Raw genomic sequence first — 24,901 nt, 5'->3', positions numbered from 1 at the left:
TATTGAATTCTCCATGCAAAAGGCCTAGAAAAATGACAGTGAGAAAAAGAAGTCTAAATCCACTTACATTATCATCCGTAACTGACACAATACTCTGAAAACATCTCACACTTGCCAGAAATTTTGAAATTTCTCCCTTAGCTATTTTTGTTGCTTTTGTCTCCTTTTATATGTGGGCTGTGTTCATAATCCCTATTATTTCAGAATCAACATGAGGAAGCCATTTGCTGAAAACCCTGCATTTTATCTTCAGCCAGTAGAGAGGCATGAAAGGAGAACTGGGGCTCAACTCTGGAAAGAAAGAGGTGGAGCAGTAAGATTGGTGCATAAGAGGTTCTGTGTTACCTGACAAGGGAGTTTCAGGTACAGGTAGTTTACAGTTGAGGTATCAGCCACACAGCGTAGGGTTACTCTGTGCAGTTTCCACTTGAAGTGTCCCTGGTCTTCCCTTGCCAAGGCAGCTGCTGGCTCACATTTAATGCACTAACCGGCTGGTCTCCTTCCACTTTGGCCATCCTTTCTGGCCCTGGCAGAGGCCTAGCACTTAGCTTCTATGGTACCAGCCTTTTCTGAAAGCTTTTATCTTACACGCACACACACACACACACACACACACACACACACGTACACATACACACACACATGTGTGCACACACCCCACAGCCCTTCCTTTTCCTTCTCTGATACCCTTTCCCTGCCTGCTCCCTCCTGCTCTGGTTCCTTGTGAAGCAGCATCTACCCTGGTTCCAGGCCAGAGGGCAGTTTTCCTCTGCCCCACCCCCACCCCCAGCTGCAGGCCTGCCCTGCATTTCCTGGGTGATGACATTATGGAAGAGGCTTGCAGCTTAGTGGTTATGAGTGCCAGACTGACCTGGGATTACCTCTCAGCTCTACACTTCCTGGCAGTAGGTGGTCTGCTTCACCTCTGTGCCTCATCTGTCAAGTGGACAGAATCCTCATAACCAGGACCTACATCCAAGGGTTGCTCAAGGGCCCTTGTAATGAGTTAATTCTTTCAGGGTACTTGGGACAAGGCCTGGCACATATAAATGCCTTCCCATTACTTTTTGTTATTTCGATGTTGTTATTGTCACCTCATTGCATGTTGCAGCCTGTTTTAGTCAGCTTTCTCGTTGCTGTGACTAAAGGACCCCACCAGAGAACTAAAGAGGAGGGAACGTTTATTTGGGGGCTCACAGTTTCAGAGGTCTCAGTCTATAGACAACAGGTTCCATTCCTCAGGGCTCCAGGTGAGGCAGGGACATCATGGTGGAAGAGTGTGGTGGAGGGAAGTGGCTCATGTGATGATCAGAAAGCAGAGAGAGACTCCACTTGCCAGATACAAAATATATACCCCAAAGCCAGGTCCCCAGTGACCCACCTCCTCTAGCCACACCCTACCCTCTTTCAGTTTCCACTCAGTCAATCCCATCATGGCATTAATTCATTGAGTTAAGGCTCTCGTAACCCAAGCATTTCTCCTCTAAACCTCTTGCACTGTCTCACACATGAGCTTTTGGGGTACACCTCACACCCAAACCATAACACAGCCCCTTGTTAATTCCCTTCCCCAGACTCCAAAACTACGTCTGTGTACACACTAAAGTAGAGGAGGAGGTGGGTCTTCCCAAAAGCTTGGTTACTTCAAATGAAAGAGGGGACAGAGCCATAGGTATCTTTGAGGGTTCAAACTTGGATGAATGAGGAAGGCATTTAGCAAAAATGGGAATGCTGGTGCCATCAGCTGGAATTAAGGACAGTGGTGTTATTTCATTAATTCGCAAATTAATCAGCTGGGAGTGGGGCACATTTCTTTCTTTCTTTTTCTTTTTTCATTTTTTTGTGGGGGGGGGGTAGCACTTTTTGTCTAAAGTAAAAAGAAAATATAAAAGAAACCTCACCAGTTTTTGAGATACTGTTCAAACTATGAATTATTTATTATCTCTTCCTCATACTATACCTTGACTCCTAGCCTCAGCCTTTTTTAAAATTCTATTTTTTAAGTTTTGAATTAATAAGGTTGTTCTTTGCAGGTCCAATATGTTTTTTTAAACCAAATTTTACTCATAATTTAAAATTTAGACTTAAAAACCTGGGAACATTGCCACCATTGAAAACGAGAGTGATGACAAATTGAATTCTCACTTGCAGGGATAGAGTGGCCAAGGAATAGAAAGTGAGAGGACCATCTGGAAGAACCTGGGCTGTGAGATGCCCTCCCAGGACAGCAGCTTCTCCTCCCACACCTGCATGTTGTGTTGGAGCTGTGGGTTGTCAGAGCCAAAGATCCAGGGTTAAGGCCTACATGGAATTCACGTCAACAAATACAGATAGATTGCTCATGTAGTTAAAAAAAGAAAAAAAATAAAAGAAAAGCTGTCTTCCTTCGTAATAGAAAGTGGCTTAGATCCTACTCTCAAAAACAAGAGACAAATATGTAAAGGTTGTAATATTGGACAAGATATAAATAGTGTCATAGAAAGTTACAAATCATGTGCTTTGGCAGTAGGAAAAGTCTAATTGAGGAAATTAAAAAAAAAAAAAGTCTTCGTAAACTGTTCTTGCTGTGTAGCTTACAAGGGAGGTAAAAGGTTTGTGAAATATGGCAGGGCTATGGTGAGGGCATTCCCAGAAGAGACAGGAGCCTGAGCACAAGCTGCAAAGCAGGAAACAAGAAACACTGGAACAATCTAGAATGGAGGCCTATCACAGCCTGGGAAGGCTACCTGGGGCAGCCTGACTGGATTCCTCCTTTCAGTTAAGAGTGGAGAGCCACAAGGGCATTTTGTGAAGGGAAATCAGGTGATTAGTGCTTTAAAGATGACCCTCTGAAGGTAATCTCAAAGGTGGATTGAGATTCTAGTTTTAGAGGCCAGCTAAGAAGCTTGGATCTAGAAAATAAATTATAAAACACACACACACACACACACACAAACCTATATATACCCACGAATATATATAAATGTGTATATGTCTATATACCATATAAACACACACATATGGAATAGCACACATACACATTCGTACACACATATGTACATATACTCTCTGAGAACAAGATCCTGGCAGTCTAACCCCTACGGCCCCTGGCCCAGTCAACACTCATATCTTAAATATTATTAGGTTACATCAATAACTAAGTAGTTTTCTCCTGATTTCTATTAACCGTCATTCAAGTCCCCTCTCTCCAGAAGTCTCCATGAACTATTTATAAATTCATTTTATCATTTAAAACTAACAACCACCACATGAATTTAAAGACGTGTTTTTGTCTGGTATCCAACCCACCACCTACATGTTTATTGCCTTTCTGAATCTGTAGCTCTGCCATAGTTGAATATCTAATCCCTGCCTCTAAACCTGGCCTTGCTGGCATTGTATATACATCTCAAATCCCTCTCTTGCCACACTCCTTCATTTCTACTCTTCTCATCCCTGACATTTATTCTCCTACTTTTCTAATTATTCCCTATTGAAGGGACCTTGAACTCATATTGGAATTTAAATTGCTAAAAATAAGTGATGAAATTTATCACCATAAGTGTAGTTTGTATCTAGAAAAGGATCGCCAAACTCTTTATAACACTAGTTTATAACACTAGTTGAAAAAATGCTATCATTCATAGGTAAATGCAGGGTAGCAAGAGGAAATGGGGGTCAAGTCCAGCCAGTGACATTAAGGAGGACTTTGCTTGTGCTATTCTGAGTGAGGTGGAAAGCCATTGCAGGGCATGAGTGGAGTGACGTGACCCAGAGAGCAGATGCTCTGCTGGGGGCAAGAGTTCCTCCCAGAGCACAGACAGGGCTCTTACCTGGCCTTTCTGGATCCACCAACTCCTTGGAAGACTGCCAAGAGATAAGTGTGAAAAGAGCAAAGATCACAGCTTGCTCAAGCCAAGTTCTATAGGTGAACTCCAGTGTAAAATGGAAAGTGTGGGACCAAAGGCCTATGCAGCATGAGGGGATTTGAAGGAGTTCCTCAGAGCAGTGGGGAGCCAGCAAAGAGTGACACAATAAATGACATGTCCCTTAAAAGGATCACTCTGGCTGCTGTGGAGGAGGGCAAGACAAGAGGCAGGAAGAGCAGGTGGTGGACTGCAGAGGGATTGGTGGGCTTCCTTAAGGCAGCATCACGGGGATGGAGAAAAGGGGCCAGATTCCAGAGAAATCACTCAGGAAAAACAAACTGGAGTTTGGAATGGGCTGGCTGCTGGGAACGAGATAGCAAGGAGGTTGTGCCACACATAACAATCCAAGTTGTGCCAGAGGTTGAGATAAACTTGATTGGTGGGCTTTTTTTTTTTTTTTTTTTTTTTTGCATAGGTGTAAAGAACAGGATCAGACTCACCTACAGCCTGCAGCCCCAGTGAAAAGCTCCTAATTCTGCTTTACCTACAGATAAGAGAAGCAACACAGCATGAGGTAGCTCTACTCACGGGCCTGTAGACACTTTGGTTTAAGACATCAGGCTTTAGAAAAGGAGGTTAAAGGGTTCATTCTTTTTGCTCATGGATTTGAATTGCAATTTGAAGTTCTAAAAATGAGACACAGAACTGTCAGATCCCAATATGCCTCATTCTTGAACAGCTTGACTTCTGCACATTTGGGACACAGGGAACATCCTGTCAGGCCCAACACAAGAGAGTTCATTTTTTTTTTTCTGAAAATATTTCAATCTCTATTCTGGATCCTGGGTTCCCTGTGTTCTACATAAAGACGGTAGCAGCAGGCAGGAGACTCTGCCATTCTGGCATGTTCTTGTGATTCAGACTTGGGAATGAACTGCAAGTGCCCTGGCTGCGGACACCAGTCTGTGTCAAGTGGGAGAAGGGGTAGGCTGAGGGCTGGGTGATGAGCAGGCCACGTGCCAGGAAACCGGGCACTGCTGTTAGTTTAACAGCCACCACGGAGACTGCGAGACTGAAACCGTGTTAGGCTGACTGGGTTTAGATCATCTTTGAGAGCAATAACCTCTTGATTTGGGTCAACTGGCTAGATTTTTATTAGCATTTGTCACAAAAACCAGGATCAGACAGATGCAGGAATGGCATATGGTGGCAAGGTGGCAAATAACAGGGAACGTGCATTTCAAACAGTATCATGGCTGACTCATTTGTTGGAATGACAAGCCCTTATAAATGCGAAGACCTTATAACTTATCAAGATAAGAAGAAAGGCCCCTCACCAATTTCATCCGACCCTTGGCTCTGTTAGTGCCGTCTTTCGATTTCCGTGCCTCTAGTCTTCTTACTGGCTCACTTCAGGTTTTCCATCTTTACACCGTAGGGGATGAGCTAATGTGCATATTTTGCATCTTTTCGGATCCTGGGCTATTGCTTTTGAAGCTTGTTGTAGGGAAACTGAGTGAACTAAAGCTTCATGTGGAACCCAGTCGATCTTCATACTCAATAATGTTGTTAACATTAGTTATCTTTGAAATGATGGCTTGTTTTTGTTTTTTGGTGTAAATAGTTGCAGTGGGAAAATTGTCCAGGCGTGGCTTTCTTTCCCTTTATGATATTTTTAGTATAGTTACCAGCGATCAGGATTTGCATAGAATAAAACAGCCAGGAATCTTCCCTCCTGTTACTGCATCCCGTAACCATAGTAACAAGAAATTCTTAGAGTTGTAGAAGATTTTTTTGAAAAGGAAATTATGGATAAATATTAAGGATGGAGTAAGAACAACTCTCATTTGGTACTATGATCTTCAATGTGAGAATGAATACATCCTCTTGTAGAAAACCTATTAAGTCTAGATATATATGGACGCCTTAGTTACGCAGTTCATAATTCTTCTGTGCCTCACTTGAGAGGAGAGGGTGGAAGGATACCAGGTGAGGGGGAGCCCTCTAGAGGACAATCACCAAAGCAGACACTGGAACAGGAAAAAACTAGAAGTAAAGGAGAAGGAATGTTAAATTTAGGGCAGATCTGAACTGATGGTGTAAAGGTAATATGACTTGCCATGTGCTTCTGCTGATGTTGTGGTGGAGCAAAATGGTGACTTTAGCAGTTTAAGAGCTGCCAGGCTGTGGTTTTGCATGCTGACCCACAGCAGCTCTACACAGTGACATTTAACCATAGAAGCTTGCAGCGGCTAGCGGGTACCTGTCACAGAAAACCACAGCAGCAGAAGCAGGAGACAAAGCAACAGGGACAGAACAATCCCCTTAGTGCAGTAAAAGTCCCCAATGTGTATGAGCTAAGAGTCCCTAGGCTGTTGACAAGCTTACACCCATTTACAAAATGTAGACTGCACCCTCCAATAGAATTGCACCAACTCCCTTGCCTTGATGTACCCAAAACTTGCTTATAAGGGGCTGAGGTTGTAGCTCAGTGGCAGAGCACTTGCCTCGAATGCATGAGGCCCTGGGTTTAATCCCCAGCACCACATTTAAAAAAAAGTAAACAAAACTTGCTTATATACCAGAGTAAAAACCATGCTGTACTCAGGGCTCAGACTTTGGGAATTATCCCTCTGGGCTCTGGTGCTACTAATAAAGTGTTGCTGCCAGTTCTTGGTGTCCTGATCCTCATTTCCTGCCACAATGTAGAACATATTTATTAACAAATCAGTCATATAGCATCATCAGGGATTTTATTGATGCATGTGCTAAGTAGGTATTAAAATAAAAATCATTATTGCCACTCCGTGTAATTCATAGCCCTAACCTGCAACACCTGGGATAGGCAAGGTCAGGAAGTGCAGTGCATTGTGGTAATAAATAGGAAATTGAGGGTGAGTTGGATGAGGGGACCCCTCTCCCAGGGGTAGTGACAGGTAGGGTTTTCTCTGCATTCCAGGTGCTTCTTTAAATGGAAAAATGTGCCTTATAAACCCTGACCTGAGTTGGGCCATGAATATCATTGTAACTCACTGCTGTTTATCTTATGCCCAGGAAGAAATTGATGAAGCACTTCCTCTCCTGTGTCCCTGACCATAATACACATAAGATTGTAATACCAAATTTATACCAAAAAAATTAATACCCTCTTGGCAAGGGTTTTAGTATTTCTGTTGATCCCTTACTTATAAATAAAATGAAAGGAGAGTTTAAAAATCTTAAAACTTTGCAGTGCAAAATGACTTCTGACATCAATGGTTTTAGAGGGTATTTTTAGAACATGTTGTATGGGAAATATCCTGCTCTCTGTGTGCAGTTAGATATTCATAGTATACACATCTATGTGTATATCTAAATCTAGCCAACCAATTAGGGTTGGGCCACTTGCTTACCGGTGCCTTAATGACCATCGTCGTTCATAAGCCCATCTCAAAAATCATGTTTGTAGGAAATAAGATCCAGACAGTGAAGCTCGTACCTGTCAAAGCCAGCATAAGATTCATAACCTGAGCTTAGTCAGCCAGTGAAAATATGGACTCAGCACATTTAAGCCCAAACCACAGTGGCCTTCACTTCTAGTCTGAGACACGACAGGGCCCCTGAGTTTCTAGTCAGCAAACCTGATTTGCCCTTTGTTGGAGAGAAAATAGTGATAGCAAGGATTTATAAATTCCAGGTACATGTCAGGGGCCCTCCTAGGTCTCACATCCTTCCCTGAAGACTGCTGGGCTCATACATGTGGCCATATCTGAACCCTCTGTGGTCTTCCTGTCTATGGGACTCAGTGGGTGCTCTATTGTGTAATAGGTTGGCTAAACTCCCTGTGTGTCCATGACCTGGGCACATGTGCATGCCCTTGAGAGCAAGGACAATGTCTTACACCTCCTAAGTGTAGTTCACGCCTGTATTCATTCATCTGCACAGAAAATAGTTATTGAACCTATCTGAGGCCAGGTCCTGTTCTACTCTTTGAGGATATACTAATAGAGAGTCCTTGGGGTTAACGAACATAAAACTCATAGCCAGAACCATGGAAAGATAACTATAAACTTGTATGCCCTGATAAATGTGACAGAGGAAAATGAAATATAACACTCTAAGACAGAAGAGTTCATGATCTTATTTAAATTTGGGAGCAGAAAAGACTCCAAAATGATAATATTTAAACTGAAACCCAAAGAAACATAGTCTTTTCTTCAGTAGGGACTAGGAAGTATTTCTTGCCTTGAAAAAGGTTTAATGGTCTCTAACGTCGCATGGCATTAATGTCCTAAGTGCAGCGAATCTCCATGGCTGTGTCTTCCAGTGCAGCCTCTCCCTCCCCTTTTGCCAACCTCCCACACCTTTTATCTGGAAGGAAAGTAGTTGGATCTCAGGACTACTTGCAGAATTAGGACAAAGTTGTTCTTGCTGAGATACTTATGAAGCATTTCAGCAGTCTCTAGGACACATAAACTCAAGATGGCATGTGACCTTGATCACTGGTGTGGCAAAGTAAAAAGTATGTGGCCTTCAGGATTCAGCCCATTTAGAGTTGAATCCCAATCCCGTGACCTCCAAGAGATGATTTCATAGACTCAGTTTCTTCCTCTGTGAAAAGGAGGACAAGGTCTCTTGAAACTCACAAGGATTCGTGAAGACTGATGTGACATATCCAGGCACAGAGCTATCAGTCACTCAGTCACTATAGCCCTGCCCCACCTTTCTCTGAACCTTCTGGGCCCCAGTTTCTGTGGAACCCCGCAGTTCTTCTCTCTGCTCCAAAAATCACATGAAGATTGCTATCACTTCCCTCAAAACCGGCTCCCAGAATCCAAATTGGCTTCAGTTAAGAGACATAACAGGCCCATGATGGGCCACCTGGGCCCTAACCTTGGAAGGATGTGACCACCAAAGGACTGAGCAACACCTCAGTACTGCTCAGAGTAGTCTAGAGCCAAATGGCGCAGGAGCATCTCCCATCCACAAGGTAGGGGCAGTCTAGGATTTGGTCCAGGGGTAACCTAGGGACACCAGGCAGAGTGATCATTCAGAACCTGGAAGCAGGAGGTAGGGACGCACAGATGGAAGCCCAAGTGTGTGGGTGCAGCTTACCAGGAAGGGGGGAAAGGGGCTATGATTGAGGGCTCCTTGAGGCCTCCAGGACTTTATGCACAAGATGGACACTTGGCTTGAGGCTTCTAAAAGACAGAGTCCATTCTAGGCTTCAGGAAGAGAGGTGTGGGCGGGGCTGAGGCAGTCTCCAGTGATAGCTGGACGAGGTCAGCTTTGGGGAGGGGGTATGGAAGTAGGAGAGCTCCCAGCAGTCAGGCCATTCTGCTCCTCTGTGAATGTTACATGCAATTATAGTCAAACCTCTTCTTCTTTTACAGGTCAGCACTGACACTTCAGGCTTGAGGAAGCCAGATCCGAAAGGTCGGAGTGCCCTGTTGGCTGATATCCAGCAAGGAACTCGCCTGCGAAAAGTCACACAAATCAATGACCGCAGTGCCCCACAAATCGAAAGTAAGCAAGCAGTTCAATCAGGCCTACCACAAGCCCAGGGCAGGGGCACAGGGCAGGCCCCAGCCACAGTCCCCTGGCTGGGTTGCATTTGTGACGAAGGACACACCAGGCCATCTCAGACCTGCTCAGTGGACAGGCAGATGGGCAAGAGAGTGAGATGTTTTAGAGTGCATCTTCCATCACTTTTCAAAGGCTAAAAGTTAAAAAAACAAAACAAAGCAAAAACCCCCTGGTGGTTTAACTTTTTTATTCATTGTATAAAATACATATAACACAATTTACCAATTTTACCATTTTAAAACCTTTAGCGGCATTTACTATATCCACAATGTTGTTGGAACCATTCCCTCTATCCAGTTCCAGAACATTTTTATTACCCCAAAAAGAAAATCCCGCACTCATTAACAGTCACTCCATTCCTCCCAGCCCAGCCCCTGGCAGCCACTAACCTACTTTCTGTCTCTATGGATGAGCTTATTCTGGTTATTTCATAGGAATGGAATCATGTCCTCTGTGGCCTTTTGGTGACTGGCTTCTCTCAGGCCAGCATTTTCAAGCTCCATCCATAATACAGTATGTGTCAGTACTTCAGCCCTCTCACACAGTTTCATCTTATGGGTGTACCACATTTTGTGTGTCCATCATGGGGTAACATAAAGATCCCTTACCCTGTGTCAACATAGTCCTCAAACTTAACTATAGACGACAAAGCTCCCAACTGGAGTTTTTGTTTTTCACAAGGAAAAAGATGTGTTCAAAATTCTGTCTCACAAGATCATATGACTGCAACCTTCTGTCTTCCAGAACATAACAGGAGCCTGTGCAGGTCAGGTAATTCACATTGAATTCTGCTTCTGCCACAAGGCAAATCAAGGGGCCTTTTGTTGTTTTTTGTTGTTGTTGTTGTTTTTTGTTTTGGTACTAGGAATGAAACACAGGCTCTACCACTGAACTACACCCCTATACACCCCAACCCCCAGGGAACTTCTTTGAGGCTCAGTTAGCTCATCTGCAAAATGAAGGAGATAATAATACCTGCTCTTTTTTCTGGGGTGGGGTAGTGTTCAGATTATGGAAGATTAAATTATTTAATAATGTAAGGTATTGGGTCTTTATATATTTTGCAATGATATGCATGATGGTCCTAAAGCTAGTCCGAAAAACATAACTGTATCTCATATGATAACACACAAAGACATTTTTTTTGAGGGGGGCAGTACTGGAGATTGAACTCAGGGGCACTCAACCACTGAGCCACATCTCCAGCCCTATTGTGTATTTAATTATTTAGAGACAGGGACTCAATGAGTTGTGTATCACCTCACTTTTGCTGAGGCTGGCTTTGAACACACGATCCTCCTGCCTCAGCCTCCTGAGAAGTTGGGATTACAGGCATGTGCCACCATGCCCAGCCAAAGATACGTTTTTTAAAAAAGCGTTTTCAACATTGATTGTAATTTAAATTAGTTTCCATTTAGACCCACTGTCTACTTGGTTAAGCTCAATTAGCAAATTAATCCATTTTGTTGGAACACCCACTTTGTATTGACTCCAGTAAGTAATGTATGTTAATACTCAGAATAATCTGTCTACTTTCAGCCACCAGTGGGCACTGTGTCCTAACTTCTCCCTGCATAATAGCTTTAGGCTATAAATACATTGTGCCAGTGATTTTTGCCTCCGCTGAATATCTTCTCAGGTTCTGCAATCACACACATCTCAAAGTCTGGAGTTAGTGATGCCCAAGCTTTCAGGCTTCCTTTTATACAGAAGAAGAAGTTTAGGGAATCATAGGGTGGGCCCAGTGTCTGAGAACCCAGGGGAAGGAAAATTCTGAAGCAGAAATCATGCAGACCTTCACTTCCTGCTTGTAGTTCTGGTCAACCCCCTGTGGACAGCAAGTTAAGATGGTGCACCGAATCAAATCCATAGGTTTTCTTTGTCTAGTCTTTCCAGTGCCAAGCTTCGAATACAACCAACCCTACACCTGCCGTGTTCAGGTTTTCTAATTTGCAGTGTACTGCTGATTCCCCATCAGCATCCAGCAAATGGGTAGTATTCAGGTCCCTTTGTTTGGTCAATTTTCAGGTGGTTAGCCACAAATGGTTAGCTCTGTGACAGGGCTGGAGAGGGCAGCAGACATATGTAGGCACATGAGTCTGCGGAGTATCAAGGCAGAGGGCACCTGGGGAAGATGCTGAGTGCAAGGGCGACACTGGAAAGAGGACAATGGGACACTGTTGAGACGGTGTCAGACCTCAGAGTGAGAAGGAACTGCTCGGCTCTGCTCACACATCTTCACCACTTGCTCTTCTCTTTGAAGGTTCGAAAGCAAGCAACAAAGAAGGGGGAGGCTCTGCCAACTCCCGAGGAGGAAACACACCCCCAGTCCTGGGAGATCTCTTCGCTGGTGGCTTTCCTGTGTTGCGACCAGCAGGCCAGAGGGATGTAGCAGGTAAGGAAAAGTTTGGACTAGCTACATCATAGTCTAAATCTCCTTAACTCGTGGAACCAACTGGGCAATCCACATGTGCCCAGTTGGTTCCACATGTGCCCAGGAACATGTGTTTTATAAACAGTCATATTAGAGATCATGTATTTGGAAACTTAAACACTGGAAGTTTCTAAAGCACAGAACTGTTCATGAGGAATCTTTCAAATCATCATCCTAACTAAATTATTCAATTAATAATTGAAGAGCAATTTGTATTATTTAGCATTGGTGTAATGGTTGCCCAGACAGAAGATGTAAATCATAATAGATCATCATAATGACATCACTATGGACTCACTAGAGATGCATGAGTTGTAATGGTTTTCATTCATTGTATCAATTAGGTGTTGCGATATAACAGAACACAGAAACTTAAGAGTTTTAAATGACCATTTATTATTTAGCCTATAATTCTGTGGGTTAGCAATGTGGAATGATCTCAGCTCTACTCCCTCAGCATCTGCAAACCTGCAGATTAGGTAGGTGGCTTTCCTTTATCTTAGATTTCTTCTGTTTTTCCTGTCTCTGAGGCTCAGCTGTAACCACTGGCTTGATTCACCTCAGGTTCACGTGGTCTCTCAGTCTCCAGCAGGCTGCTCAAGGGCTTGTTATCATGGTGGTGGCAAGGCTCCAAAATAAAAGGAAGAGGTGTATAAAGTCCCTTGAGGCTTAGTCTTGGAAGCTACTGAGAAGTAACTTGGAAGGCTAGGAAGTGTTAATTCCTATCACATCCAAAGCAAGTGACAAAGATGTGGAAATAGACTTCATCTCTTGATATCATATTCAATCATATAAAAAGGTTATGTTAATAGTCAATCATATTCAAAGATTACAGAATTAGGCATGAGAGGGTAATTGAGGCCATTATTACAATCAGTCCATTGCAGTTAAGTGTGCTTTAGCGGGCAATGGATGTTCTAAAACTTTTGCGTTCAAATTGGGCATATATATATATATATATATATATATATATATATATATATATATCTCACATAAGAAAAAAAAAGTGTTTTCCTACTATTGTGCTCTTTAGCCAACAAGATGAATAAACTCCAGGGATATCACTGACCCAGCGACTGTCAGGCTCCAAATATTCCTGGTACCTGATCTTCCACCATGTGAGCAGGAAGCAGAGGATTTTTGTACTCTTAACAGACTCACTTTCAGGGTTTTTGAATCTTGGATTCACGATGTTTTCAATCATTTAAAAAGTTTGGATTGGTTATTCAAGAGTAGGCTCTGTTCTGCTTTTTAAATTTATGATTCTTTTAAATTTCACTTGGCAACTGGGCATCTAGGTAGACCCTGACTTATTTAGGGAGCTGCCTGGGTTTTCTGTCATCATCTCTGTAAACTATGGGAAGAGGTTTCAGAACTTTTAGGCTGGATTTTCTGTGCTGATCCCTGACCTAGACATCATATAAAATATAGATCTTGTCCCTGGAAAGACCAGGTAGGGGCTTTCTACTCCTGGGCATAGGCAGCCAGCTGTTCTGGCCCCTGAAAGTTAATTCCTCACAATAAAGATATGTCTTCCAGAATCTCCTCAAAGAAAATCTTCAATAGAGGGATGACATCACCACCTGCCTTAAGAACAACCAAGCTCTAATAGTATCGCCCAGATGACTATCACATCATAGCCAGAGGGCCACCAGTGCAAAAACCCAGACACCGTACTCCTGCCCACTGATCTTCTTCCCCCAGAGGCACTTCTATGCCTTTGGCCTGGCTTTTGACATCAAGTCCTTCAGGAATGATTTGTACCCATTTTGGGAAACACTGGAGATTCATATGGGATGAAAAGCTCCAGAACCCCTCAATAGACACTGGGGTTTATAATCTAAAACAAAAGCTGCCCCTATGCTGCAGCACCCAGGAAGTTGTATGTGTGAGAAGCAAGCATTTTTTCAAGTGTTTTCCACATATTGCCATATAAAATATAGGGATAGTGAAATAGGAGAAAGTGTGTTCCCCAGAACTCCTTTAAGGGAGGACTAAATTTGGAATAACTATTTGAATATGCCTTCTGAAAGGAGAGTGACATTTCCTCTGACAGTGACCTCTCTTGAAATCATATTTAAACAATGATTGCAGAACTTCATTAAGCAGGAAGAGGAAATTTTTTTCTCCTTAGCAAGAGGCAAGGGAGGGGGAAGAAGAAATCAGCACTGTGGTGCAAGGTTATATCAAGAGTCAGAGCTCCCTCCAAGGACCCCATGTTGACCCCAGTCCTCCATAAAGTTCACCAAACACAAAGGAGCAATTTGTTGTTACCCCTGAGTTTAAGAGTTATTGGATTTCAATGATGTGGTTGGGCTGGGGTTGTAGCTCAGCCGTAGAGCGCTTGCCTAGCATGTATGAGGCCCTGGGTTCCATACTCAGCACCACATGAAAATAAATAAATAAAATAAAAGTACTGTGTCCAACTACAACTAAAAAATAAATATTTTTTAAAAAATGATATGATGAAGGAGACACATAGAGGATGAGAAATTCAGAGATCAGGAAAAAGCCAGCCCTTTGAAAATTAGAGTAAGTTTTTGGGAAAGAAGGCTTTGAACTTCTAGAGGCCATGTAACTAGGAGGTTCAAGGTCATTGGACCTGGAATGTGGAGGATAAGTGTTTCCCTGCTGATTTCCCTTATGTATTCAGGGAATCATGAATTTTATGTTTGCAATATAGAAACAAAGGATGTCCTTGTTCATAAAATGCTAGAAGTGAGGAAAACCTCCCTAGCCAGGTGTTTGGGCTTGGTATACCTAAGGATCCAAACTAGAGCATAAGGCCAACTGCACCTGGCAGGTAATGGTGAATGAATGTGAGGGGTCTTGAGATGAGGAAGGGCACAGGTAAGAGCAGTCCTGAGTCCTGGGCTGGACTTGAGAAGGCTATTGGCAGGTGAGAACAGAATAGTAAGATTAGGGTCTGACCTAGGCTTGTCTGGAAGGACAGCTCCTTGATGCTCAGAAGGACCTTGGCGCTCATCCAGCTGGTCCCAAGTGCCACCCACTCGCTTTAGCTTCTTCCTTTCTCTGTTGTTGTTGAGCTAACCCAGAATTTGTTTCATTTCTAGGTGGCAAGACAGGGCAGGCCCCTGGTTCACGAGCGCCTTCTCCCCGGCTTCCCACCAAAACCATTAGTGGCCCACTTAACCCCCCTGCATCTCCCAGGCTAGGCAATGCCTCTGAGGCCCAAGGCGCTGCCAGGATAGTCCCTCCTCGCCCCAATGTGCCCGCCCCACCTCCACCTCCTCCGCCCCTACCTCCACCTCTACCACCGTCTTCCCCCACCAAGGCCTCGCTGGTTTCCCCACCTGGCCTACCGACCAAAGGGAGCTCTCCTGCCATTGCACCCACTGTCCCCTGCCCTCCTCCGCCTCCACCTCCGCCGCTTCCTCCGACCCCACCCCCTCTGCCCCCGGCCTCCCTACTCTGTGACAAGGCAGTGAGGCCTCAGCTGGCCCCCTTGCACCTCCCGCCCATCCCGCCCCCGCTCCCTCTCCTCCCACCCTGTGGGTATCCAGGACTCAATGAGGAGCCCGCCAGCCCCGCGCAAGAGGTGCCAGAGCCTCCCGCCCCGCCGCCGCCGCCCCCTCCGCCGCCCCCACTCCCCCTGTATGCTTCCTGTTCGCCCAGGGCTTCAGTGCCAGCGCCTCCCGTGCCCAGCGCTAACAACAGCAGCGAAACCCCTCCCCCGCTGCCCCCCAAGTCCCCCAGCTTCCAGGCCCAACAGCAGAAGGCGAGCGCGCAGGGCTTGCCCGCACCACCTGGCCCTCTGGGACCTCAGCCGCTCCTACAGAAGAGGAGGATCTGCAGAGGCCCAGGTAAAGCAGCCCAGTCTGCCTAGCCCTGTGAACCGTGGGATGGCTCCAATCTCAGAATCTTGTTTTAGTCCAGGGCTACTCAGTGCCTCTGGGTAGAACCTTGTCCCTCTATGGGACTTTATTATTGGAAGTTTTCATTTTAGAGACGCAAACCAAGGGCCAGGGGGACTGGGAAACTTGTCCCAGATCCTGCAGAAGGTAAGAGAGGGATTCTGGCCATGATCCTCTTGCCATCACTGGCTGGGACCCTGGCCAACCACTTAGCTGTCTGTGCGTCCTTCTCTGTAAGATGAGGACAGCAATCTTTCTACCTCCTGGGGTTGTTGTAAAGATGGAGGCCTTGTATGTGTTGTGCTTGGAACAGGGAATAGCAAGTGAGCTCTAGAGAAGAGTTTTGTTTTTACTATGGACAGATCTACTCCTCGGGAGGGGCTTGTTTCTCCAACCCAGGTCTCTGGTTTAGTCTTCTCCTGAGTTATTCCAGTCTGGCTCCCAGCCTGAATCTTCACTGGCCCTCAGCAGATTGGATTCACATTCTGCCTTTTGGCAGGTTCTCAGCTGACTGGAGAAAACAGGGCCTGTATCTTTAGCCAAAAAGCAAAAATAATTCTTCAGTACAGAGCAGAGAGGATTGTGAATTGAGTGTTGATGGCTCATGACTTACTTCACTGGTCCCTGTAGTGGTAGACTTCATGCACTGTTGACGCCTTTCCACACAAAGGGTACCACCACACATCCACACACACCTGCATTTACACACACAACTCAAACACAACTACACGCCCTCTCTCAACCTTACACAAAAACATCCTAATAAATGCATACTCCATACACACACCCATATACATACACAATTAACACATATACAACTCCCCACACACACATATTCATGCATATATTTTTTTTTTCTGTCAGTAAATCTTTTGATGCAGAGAGTTTCTTAAATGTATTTCCTTAAATTAAAAACAATGCCAGCTTATTGTGGAGCAAATAGAAATAATATCGCTTAGAGATGAAAACTGTCATTTGGATGTCATTTTCATTTTTTTCTGAATACATGTACATTTACATGCTTAATACCACTTTGTACTTACAATTTTGTATTTTTATTTAATACTATATTAAAAGCAGTTTTGTCAAATTATTAAAATGTATAAGTAAATTAAAATGATAATGGGTACATACATTTAAGTTGATTCCCTGTTTTTGTTATTATGAATAACAGTGTAGGATTTTAGTCTATACTTTGGATATTTTTTATTTTTTTAATTAATTTTTTTTCTTATGTGGTGCTGACGAACAAACCCAGTGGTTCACACGAGCAAAGCAAGCACTCTACCACTGAGCCACAACCTCAGCCCTATTTTGGATATTTTTTAGAGGATAGATTACTAAGAGAGAATTCCTAGCACAAAGGGCAAGGATATTTTTAAGACTGTTGATCAGAAGAGATAAGGTTTTAGTCTTTCTTCTTTTGACTGACTGGTCACCAAAAGGCCTAGCATTGAGAATGGTGAGCCCCTCTGGTATCTGTGGTTTTAAATGTCTATGGTGGAGTGGGAAGAAAAACATGTCTTGGATTTGGAGAGATTTGAGTTCAGATCCTGGGTTCCCTACACACTCCTGTGTAATCAGATGCCAGTTACTTGGGTTTTTTGTTTTGTTTTATCTTGACTTTTTTTTTTTTTTAACTCTGACAAGTAGGAATAATGACAGTAACATCACTGTCCCCATTCCTAACTCTGAATACCCTGTCATCTTCCCCATAAGGGACCAGTGGGGGAAAGCTAAATCCACCTCCAGCACCTCCTGCAAGATCACCCACCACAGAGCTTTCAAGCAAGAGCCAGCAGAACCCTGCCTGGACCCCCACCCAGCAGCCTGGAGGTCAGCTGAGGAATGGAAGTGTGCACATCACCGGTAAGCAGGTGCACACCTGGGGGCTGGTGCCAGTGAGGAAGTGATTTCCCCTGACCCCAGTGAACTGTGGGCTCACACAAATATAGGACAGCCTACAGGGCCTGTGAAATAGGGTTTCTTTCACCACTTTCTGGATAGTTCCAGGGCCTACTCTTAGACTTCTGACTCAGATTAGAGAACAGAAAGAAAACCAGCATTTAAATTCTCTCTTTGTGTGTATGTCTGTCTATCTCCATGGAGACTGAGAGACCAGAGTGCCAGAGAGACCAGAGTGATTTGGATGAGGGCAAGGAGTGGGTGGAAGGCCCACGAGGTAGGGGGACAATTGGAGCAAAACTATGGAGGTAGGAAGTTAAAGGCACCTGGAGTTGGATGTGATTGCAACACCACTGCCCCCCTTCTGTGTGCTAGGCTATGGTCAGACACAAGACCCAGCTCAAAGGCAGGAGTCAGCCCAGGAAAGGGAGACAGGACCACTCCTCTTCTCTCCCCAGGAGCTCATTTCTGCCCCCTTAGGAGCTTCCTTAAGATGTTGGTTGGAGTCAGTTTGGTGGGTGATGGGAAATCACTGCTGATCTCACTCTACTTTCCCTCCTCCCAGCCAAGCAGTAAAACTTGAAAGGTGGATGGATGTCTTGGGGGGAATAGCCCTTCCATCAACACCTTTGCACAGAGCAGGCAAGCAGAACACAGTGCATTTGCTTAGAGTGACGTGTGTTCTCCTGGAGCAATCCAACTTGGGGCCTGCCTGTAACCCAACTAAACTGTACCATTTCCCACATGTGCAGATGACTTTGAGTCTAAATTCACGTTCCATTCTGTGGAAGACTTTCCCCCTCCGGATGAATACAAACCATGCCAGAAGATTTACCCCAGCAAGGTCCCCCGAAGTAAGTACTACCTTGACAAGACTTCTGGCTTTTCCTGACACTCCTAAAGTAGGTGCTCCGTGTGCATTGATTGACCAGAGACTGCCTGAAGGATGACGTCATGATGTTACTGTCCTGCTGCAAGGATACAGTGTGTTCATACCTAATCAGAACATGTATTTGTTCTTGCACATAAGAGTTCATTTGGAGATTTTGTTTTTATTTTTGTTTTTTACACAACACCAGGGTTAACTGGCATCAGATTTGGATGCCTAAATTTACCACATATCCCTTTTCTCCTGGGACTTTTGGCTAGGGAGCTAAACGCCCCCAAACAACACTGAAATGGGATACAGGGACTGAACTGGGAAAGAAATACAATTCCCCCCAATTCAGAATTCTGACAAATCATGCAATGGAAAATATCCTTAGGCCAATGGTTCTCAACCATAGCTGGCTACCTACTGGAATGACCTAGGAGCTTTTAAAAATCCTGAACTCCACACTGCCTCTCATCAAAATATCCAGGGTGGGACCCAGATGTCACTATATTTGAGAGCTGCCAGGTGATTCTGGTGTACAGTCTAGGTTGAGACTCAGCCAGGAGAAGACCTCCTGCTGATTGAACAGTGTGGTCAGACTCCAAGAGAGGCTTTAACTCAGCTCACCTGTTCAGCCCTGAGAAGAGAGGAGGAGACTGAGGATGAAACAGCAGGGAAGCGAGAGAAAAGCGAGGGTGGGGTACAACCACACTGTCGCTGCTCACTGGTTAAACTGAGCCAATTCTTGTGCAGTGCTGAGCCAGCCGGACTGGACAAGGGGTGGCAGGAGGCAGCACATTCAACAGTATGGGGTGAGAGTTGAATGTGTGCCTACCCTATTGCCTAAGTAAGGACCCCGTCCCGATCACCTGAGCACCCTAATGAAAAGTCATCAGAGTCCAGGGCTAGCTTGAAACCAGGAATCGGGGACCAAGTTCAGTGGCCCTGTCCTCTCAGAGGGGCCTTGATTCAGAGGAGCAGAGGTGCTCCAGCCTGCTCTGCTCAGGGTAGAGGGCTCTCAGCACCAGCCTGGATAGAGTTCCCTCTTCTGGCTGTGGAACTGCCTGTCAGAGAGAGGAACCTTGTGTCCTCTTTTAATCACAGGTAAATACCATTTTTCTGACTTGAGAGAAAGGGAGTGGATTGTTATAAAGGCGGATGGGGGAGAAATCACATCCCTTTAGGTTTTAAAAAGACGGAAGAGCCAGCAATGGGAGGAGGCAGGTGCTGCACGGGTCTCACGTTCCTGCTCAGTTCAGCAAATGTGTCCACACTGCCCTTGCACGGCAGGCACCCTGCAGGCACCAGAGGCTGCAGAGTAAGAAGCAAGGTCCCCACACCACCCTCCGCCAAGCACACTCCTGAGAGATGAGAGAGAAGTTAGCTGCCGCACATGACAATGTCTTAATGACTGGAGTGTTAGGGGCATTGAGGGGAAGGAGTAGAAGGTGTGGTCACAGTGGCCTAGAGAAAGGACACTGTTTGCACATGCCCAGGAGAGAGCATGATAGCATGGTGCATTTAGGAACCATAGATGGCATAAGGTGCCTGATTGAGTAATGCTACACAGGCTGCCATAGGTGACAAGTTGGGGAGTGTCACTCAATAATACCCCTTTGCTCATTTTGTAAAATAAGCACCATAATCTGGTGGGAAAAAAGGTATCAGATGAAGACTTAGGGGTTCCCTTTCTCGTTGGGCATGACTTAGGAAGTTGGCAATGGTAGACTTCATACTGCCCATGGTGCCTGAGAATTGGAGAGCTACAGTCCTCGGCCCCACTGAGCCTGCCCAGCAGGCACAGCTGACAGTCTGTGCTCTATGCCCCATTGCAAGAGAAATGTTCGCATCAGTGCCCACCTCAAAAGTAATCCCCTGCTGCTCAGAAAGGAACAGAAACAAAAAATGTCTGCTAAATGAACTGACATCTTACAGACAAGAAAGGGAAATTGCAATTTCAAAAATAAGGTAACTATTTCGACTGACATGGCATCAGTGGACATGAAATACTTCGGGAGATTCCCTCAAAATTAAATGAGCATATTCTTGCCATCCTTGTGAATCACAGGGGAGAGCCTTGTTAATGATGTTAGTGTGATCACATTTCTCCATGCAGTTTTCCTCTCCTCGATATTGAACTGGTTCCCCAAGATATGGGAGCCTTCACGGTCCAGGAGTCATTGTTGTTTCTGTGAGACACGTGGGTTCTCATGCTCAGGGGTGGCAGTGCTCACTCTGTCTCATCCTGCTTGTTTTCTCTCCCCGTCCTTCTAGAGCGCATGCATGCTAAATTACACACATACCAGAGTACACAAATGCCCTAATATTTAGCTTTTCCAATGGATGTATTCGCTGTCTCTGCTCTGCAGTTAATGGCTATTTTTTCCCCCATTGGTAAGATGATTTTGTCTAGTTATTTAAATATTTTAGTGATGCATTAGGTTATTCAATGATTTCAATATAAAACATATGACTTGTGTTAGTCACTCTTCCTTTACTGTAATACAATAACCAAGATAATCAATTAAAGAGAGAAAAGATTATTTGGCTTACAGTTTCAGAGGTTTCAGTCCATGGTTTACTGGCCCAGTGCTTTTGGGTTTGTGGTAAGGCAGTATCTTGTGCAGATGGTGGAGCAAAGCTTGGGGCAGCCAGGGATCAAAAGAGAGAATGAGACTAGGGTCCATAGTCCCCTTTAAGGGCACATCCCCATGACCTAAGACTTCCCACTAGATTCCACCCCTTAAAGGTCTCCACCAAACCACAAGAGCGCCACAGGCCGAGGACCAAGCCTTGAAGACATGGGCCTTTCGGGGACTTTCAAGGTCCAACCTATTGCATGACCCATCAATTCCCTCCTGGGTATAGAACAAAAGAATCTTAAGCTAGTCTTCAAACAAAGCACTACACTATGAATGCTGTGCAGAAACATTCATAGCAGCATAATTCACAATCACCAAAAAGTGGAAATGACTGATGAATTTATAGATAGGAATGAAGTACTGAGACATGCTAGGGCATGAATGATGCTTGAAAACATTATGCTAAGTTAAAGAAACCAAACAGGACAGTCACAGTTGTAGGATACCATTTATATGAAATGTCCAAAATAGGCAAATCCATAGGGTCAGAAAGTTAGAATAGGCATTCCAGGGACTGGGGTTTGTAAAATGGGGAGTGACTGCTAATGGGTATGGAGTTTCCTTTTTGGGGTGATGAAAGTGTCCCAAACCCCAGAATACTTTTCATCTTGTAAAACTGAAACTCTACACCCATGGATTAATAACTCCATTCTACTTTCTGTCTCTATGATTTTGAGTACTCTAAGTACTTCCAATAAGTAGAATCACACACTATTGCTTTTTTAAGAAATATTTATTTTTTAGTTGGACACAATATCTTTATTTATTTATTTGCGTGTGGTGCTGAGGATCAAACCCAGGGCCTCACATGAGCTAGGTGAGCGCTCTACCACTGAGCCACAACCCCAGCCCCCTATTTGCTTTTTGTTACAGGCTGACTTCACTTAGCATGATGTCCTCAAAGTTCATCCATGTAATTTATGTCAGAATGTCCTTCCTTTTTAAGGCAGAATAATATTCCATTTTATATGTATGTATACACACATATACACAAATATCACATTTTATTTATCTATTCACTGGATGATTAGGTTCTGCCACATTTTAGCTATTAAAAATATTTGCTGCTATGAACAGAGGTCTACAAATGTCTCCTTAAGACCCTGATTGTCACGGCACACAATTAAACCAGTCAGGGTCACTCCACGTGAACTGGGCTGGCATGAAATAATGACACAGAAATACCTTTTTCTTTGGGTTTTATGACGGCTCTTCTGACCTAGCTCCCACAAAGGAGGCAAGGCAGGCAAGAAAGAGAAAGAGCACACCTCGAACCCAGTTTTATTAGGGAGAAGCCATTCAAATGAAGCAAGGGGTCAGGTTTCAGGGGGCTTAATCTAGCTTCGAGATGTCTCCCAGGTCAGCAGGTTGACTGACATCTTGGAAGGCCATACCCATCTCATGTGCTGTGTGATGATCAAAGGCAGAAAAAGTGAAAGGGACACATCTGTGCACAGTCCAGACAGAGCTGCATCGTCAGTCCAGTCCGCTTGTGTGTTGAAAATGCTCACAGCTCACACACACAGCCCATGGCTGGCTTGCCACATCTCTATATTCCCATCAATCAAAGCTAGGGGGCGCTCAGCTCCTATGTGGCAACTCCCGACACTTGATTCCAAATTCTCTGAGGTATATATCTCAAAGTAGAATGGCTGGGTTGTATGGTAATTTCTATTTTTAATTGGTTGAGGAACCTCCATACCAGTTCCCATCAGAGCTCCACTATTTTACATTTTCACGAAAAGCACATAAGGGTTCTAGTTTTTCTCCATCCTTATCAACCCTGATTTTTCGGTTTTAAATTTTAATTTCATTTCATAGTAGACAGTATAGTGAGTGCAAAGTGGTATCTCATTGAAGTCCAACTCCTCTTTGAAAAGAATTATTTTATGTTTAAAGTAAAACTTGGCCACCATTATTTCCAGGAGCTGTGCAACTTCTCCGCTAGGCAGTACAATGACTTTAGCAATGTTGGGTGGATCATGTCACAGAAATTAAAGGATGAGATGTTCCAAAGCTGAGAGAATCCGTAGAAAAAGCACACCTCAGGGGGAGAGTAATTATTTCTGCCTTTGTAGTAGGCAGTTGGGCAGGACCCTCTGCCCCAGCGAGTTTGTCTCCGCTACTCCTGATAGTTACTGTCAACCACAGCCCTTCATAAACTGTCTTCCAGCCTCCTACTCCTTCACCACAACTTCTGCCTTTCCTGGGCATTTCTTTATTTCTCTAAACCTGCAAAGGTGCTTTGATATCTACAAAATCTGTCCCTTGATCTACTCTGTCCCTGAGCCTTCTCTGCTCCTCTTAGAGCCAGCACTGCCTCCCTGTGTCACTTCCTCTCCTCCTGTTCTCTCTCCAGCTGAGTCCTCCCAGTCCTTCTCCCCTCCCTGCCATGGCAAGAGCTGCAATCAAGGCCACCAGTGGATAGCCCCCTTGCCAAATCCCATGTTCAGAGGCATCAGGGTAGTGTACAACTCTGTCTTCCAAAGCTCTTCTCCCACTTAAGATTTCCCAACAGCTCTCCCTCTCCTTTCTACTTCCACTGAACTCTGATGGCTCCTCCATTTTTTTTTAATACCAAAAACCTCAAAATCATCTTCAGCTTCTTTCTCTTCTCCCACATTCAACTTAGCAGTAAACTCTAGGGCATCTTCCAGTGAAATGCATCTAGAATCTGATCTCTCTCACCTCTTCTTCCATCCCAATCCTGGCCTAAGCATTTCTTTCCCAAATTACCTCAGGAACCTGCTAACAGGCTTCCCTGCTTCCCACTGTTGCACAAGTGATGTGTCTAAAGCCCCAACCTAACCAAGCTGCCCTCTGCCTCAGAGCCTCCAGTAAATTCTCATCTTGCTCCAAATCCATGAGAAATTTTTATCACGGTTCATAAGACCTACATGAACTGTCCCTCTCCTCTTGAACCACTCTCCTCCCACCTTACTTGCTCTAACACCACCTCAATTTCTAGAACATTCAAAGCACAATTCTGCCTCTGGGTTCTTTGCATCTGCTTTTCCTTAGGTATGAGACATTTTCCTCAGATAGCCACAGACTCATTCTCTACTTCCTCTGGATCAAATGGTACCTGTCTATCAGCTCAGGCTGCCAAAACAAAATACCATAGACTGGCTGGCTTAACAGATGTATATTTTCTCACAGTCTAGAAGCTGAAAAGATTAGGTGCTAGCTGATTCAGTTTCCTGCTTTGACAGAGGAAACTCTGTCAAAGAGTTTGAGAGCCACCTTCTCACTGTACTGACATGGCAAAGAGGAAGAACCACTTTCTAGTATGAGGGTACTAATCCCATCAGGGGGCCCACCCACATGACCTCATCTAACCCTGATCACCTCCCAAAAGCACATCTGCCAATACCATCACACTGGTATTGAGATTTCCACATGTGAATTTGAGAAGGGGGAACACAGTTCAGTCCACAGCAGTACCTTATCAGACAATCATTGACTGATGTAAAATACTAGGTCTCTCTGGCCCATCACTTTTTATTCTCTTCACACTGTTTTTTAATAGTCTTCAAGGTATTTATTGCCTGCTGACATGTGATGTGTTTACCTGCCCCTTGTCTGTCTTCCCCCGTACATGATAAGACTTGAATGGCAGAGAAGGCACCAATTTTATGCACTAGCCCATCTCCAGCTCTCAGAATGGAGTCAGGCATGCACTAAGTAAATACTTGTTGAATAAAAAACCTCACTCATGTATACATTGCTTAACCATTTACAGAATAAAAAAATTGGAA

At 44.5% G+C, this 24,901-nt stretch overlaps 1 protein-coding gene across 4 annotated transcripts in view; it reads left to right on the top strand.

The window, feature by feature from the left end:
- Nucleotides 1–24,901, top strand: part of WIPF3 (WAS/WASL interacting protein family member 3) — a 91,633-nt gene that overhangs the window by 55,190 nt on the left and 11,542 nt on the right. For all 4 annotated transcript variants that reach the window (XM_081283923.1, XM_081283920.1, XM_081283922.1 and 1 more), the window contains 5 exons: nucleotides 9,221–9,353; nucleotides 11,677–11,808; nucleotides 14,922–15,671; nucleotides 17,442–17,591; nucleotides 18,380–18,481. In XM_081283923.1, coding sequence (XP_081140049.1) covers nucleotides 9,221–9,353; nucleotides 11,677–11,808; nucleotides 14,922–15,671; nucleotides 17,442–17,591; nucleotides 18,380–18,481 — 1,267 coding nt within the window. The remainder of the gene's footprint in view (nucleotides 1–9,220; nucleotides 9,354–11,676; nucleotides 11,809–14,921; nucleotides 15,672–17,441; nucleotides 17,592–18,379; nucleotides 18,482–24,901) is intronic.

This window comes from Spermophilus citellus (genome assembly GCF_964194105.1).
Source record: "Spermophilus citellus genome assembly, chromosome: 3".
Taxonomy (NCBI): domain Eukaryota; kingdom Metazoa; phylum Chordata; class Mammalia; order Rodentia; family Sciuridae; genus Spermophilus; species Spermophilus citellus.
This window is presented reverse-complemented; position numbering and strand designations above follow the sequence as displayed.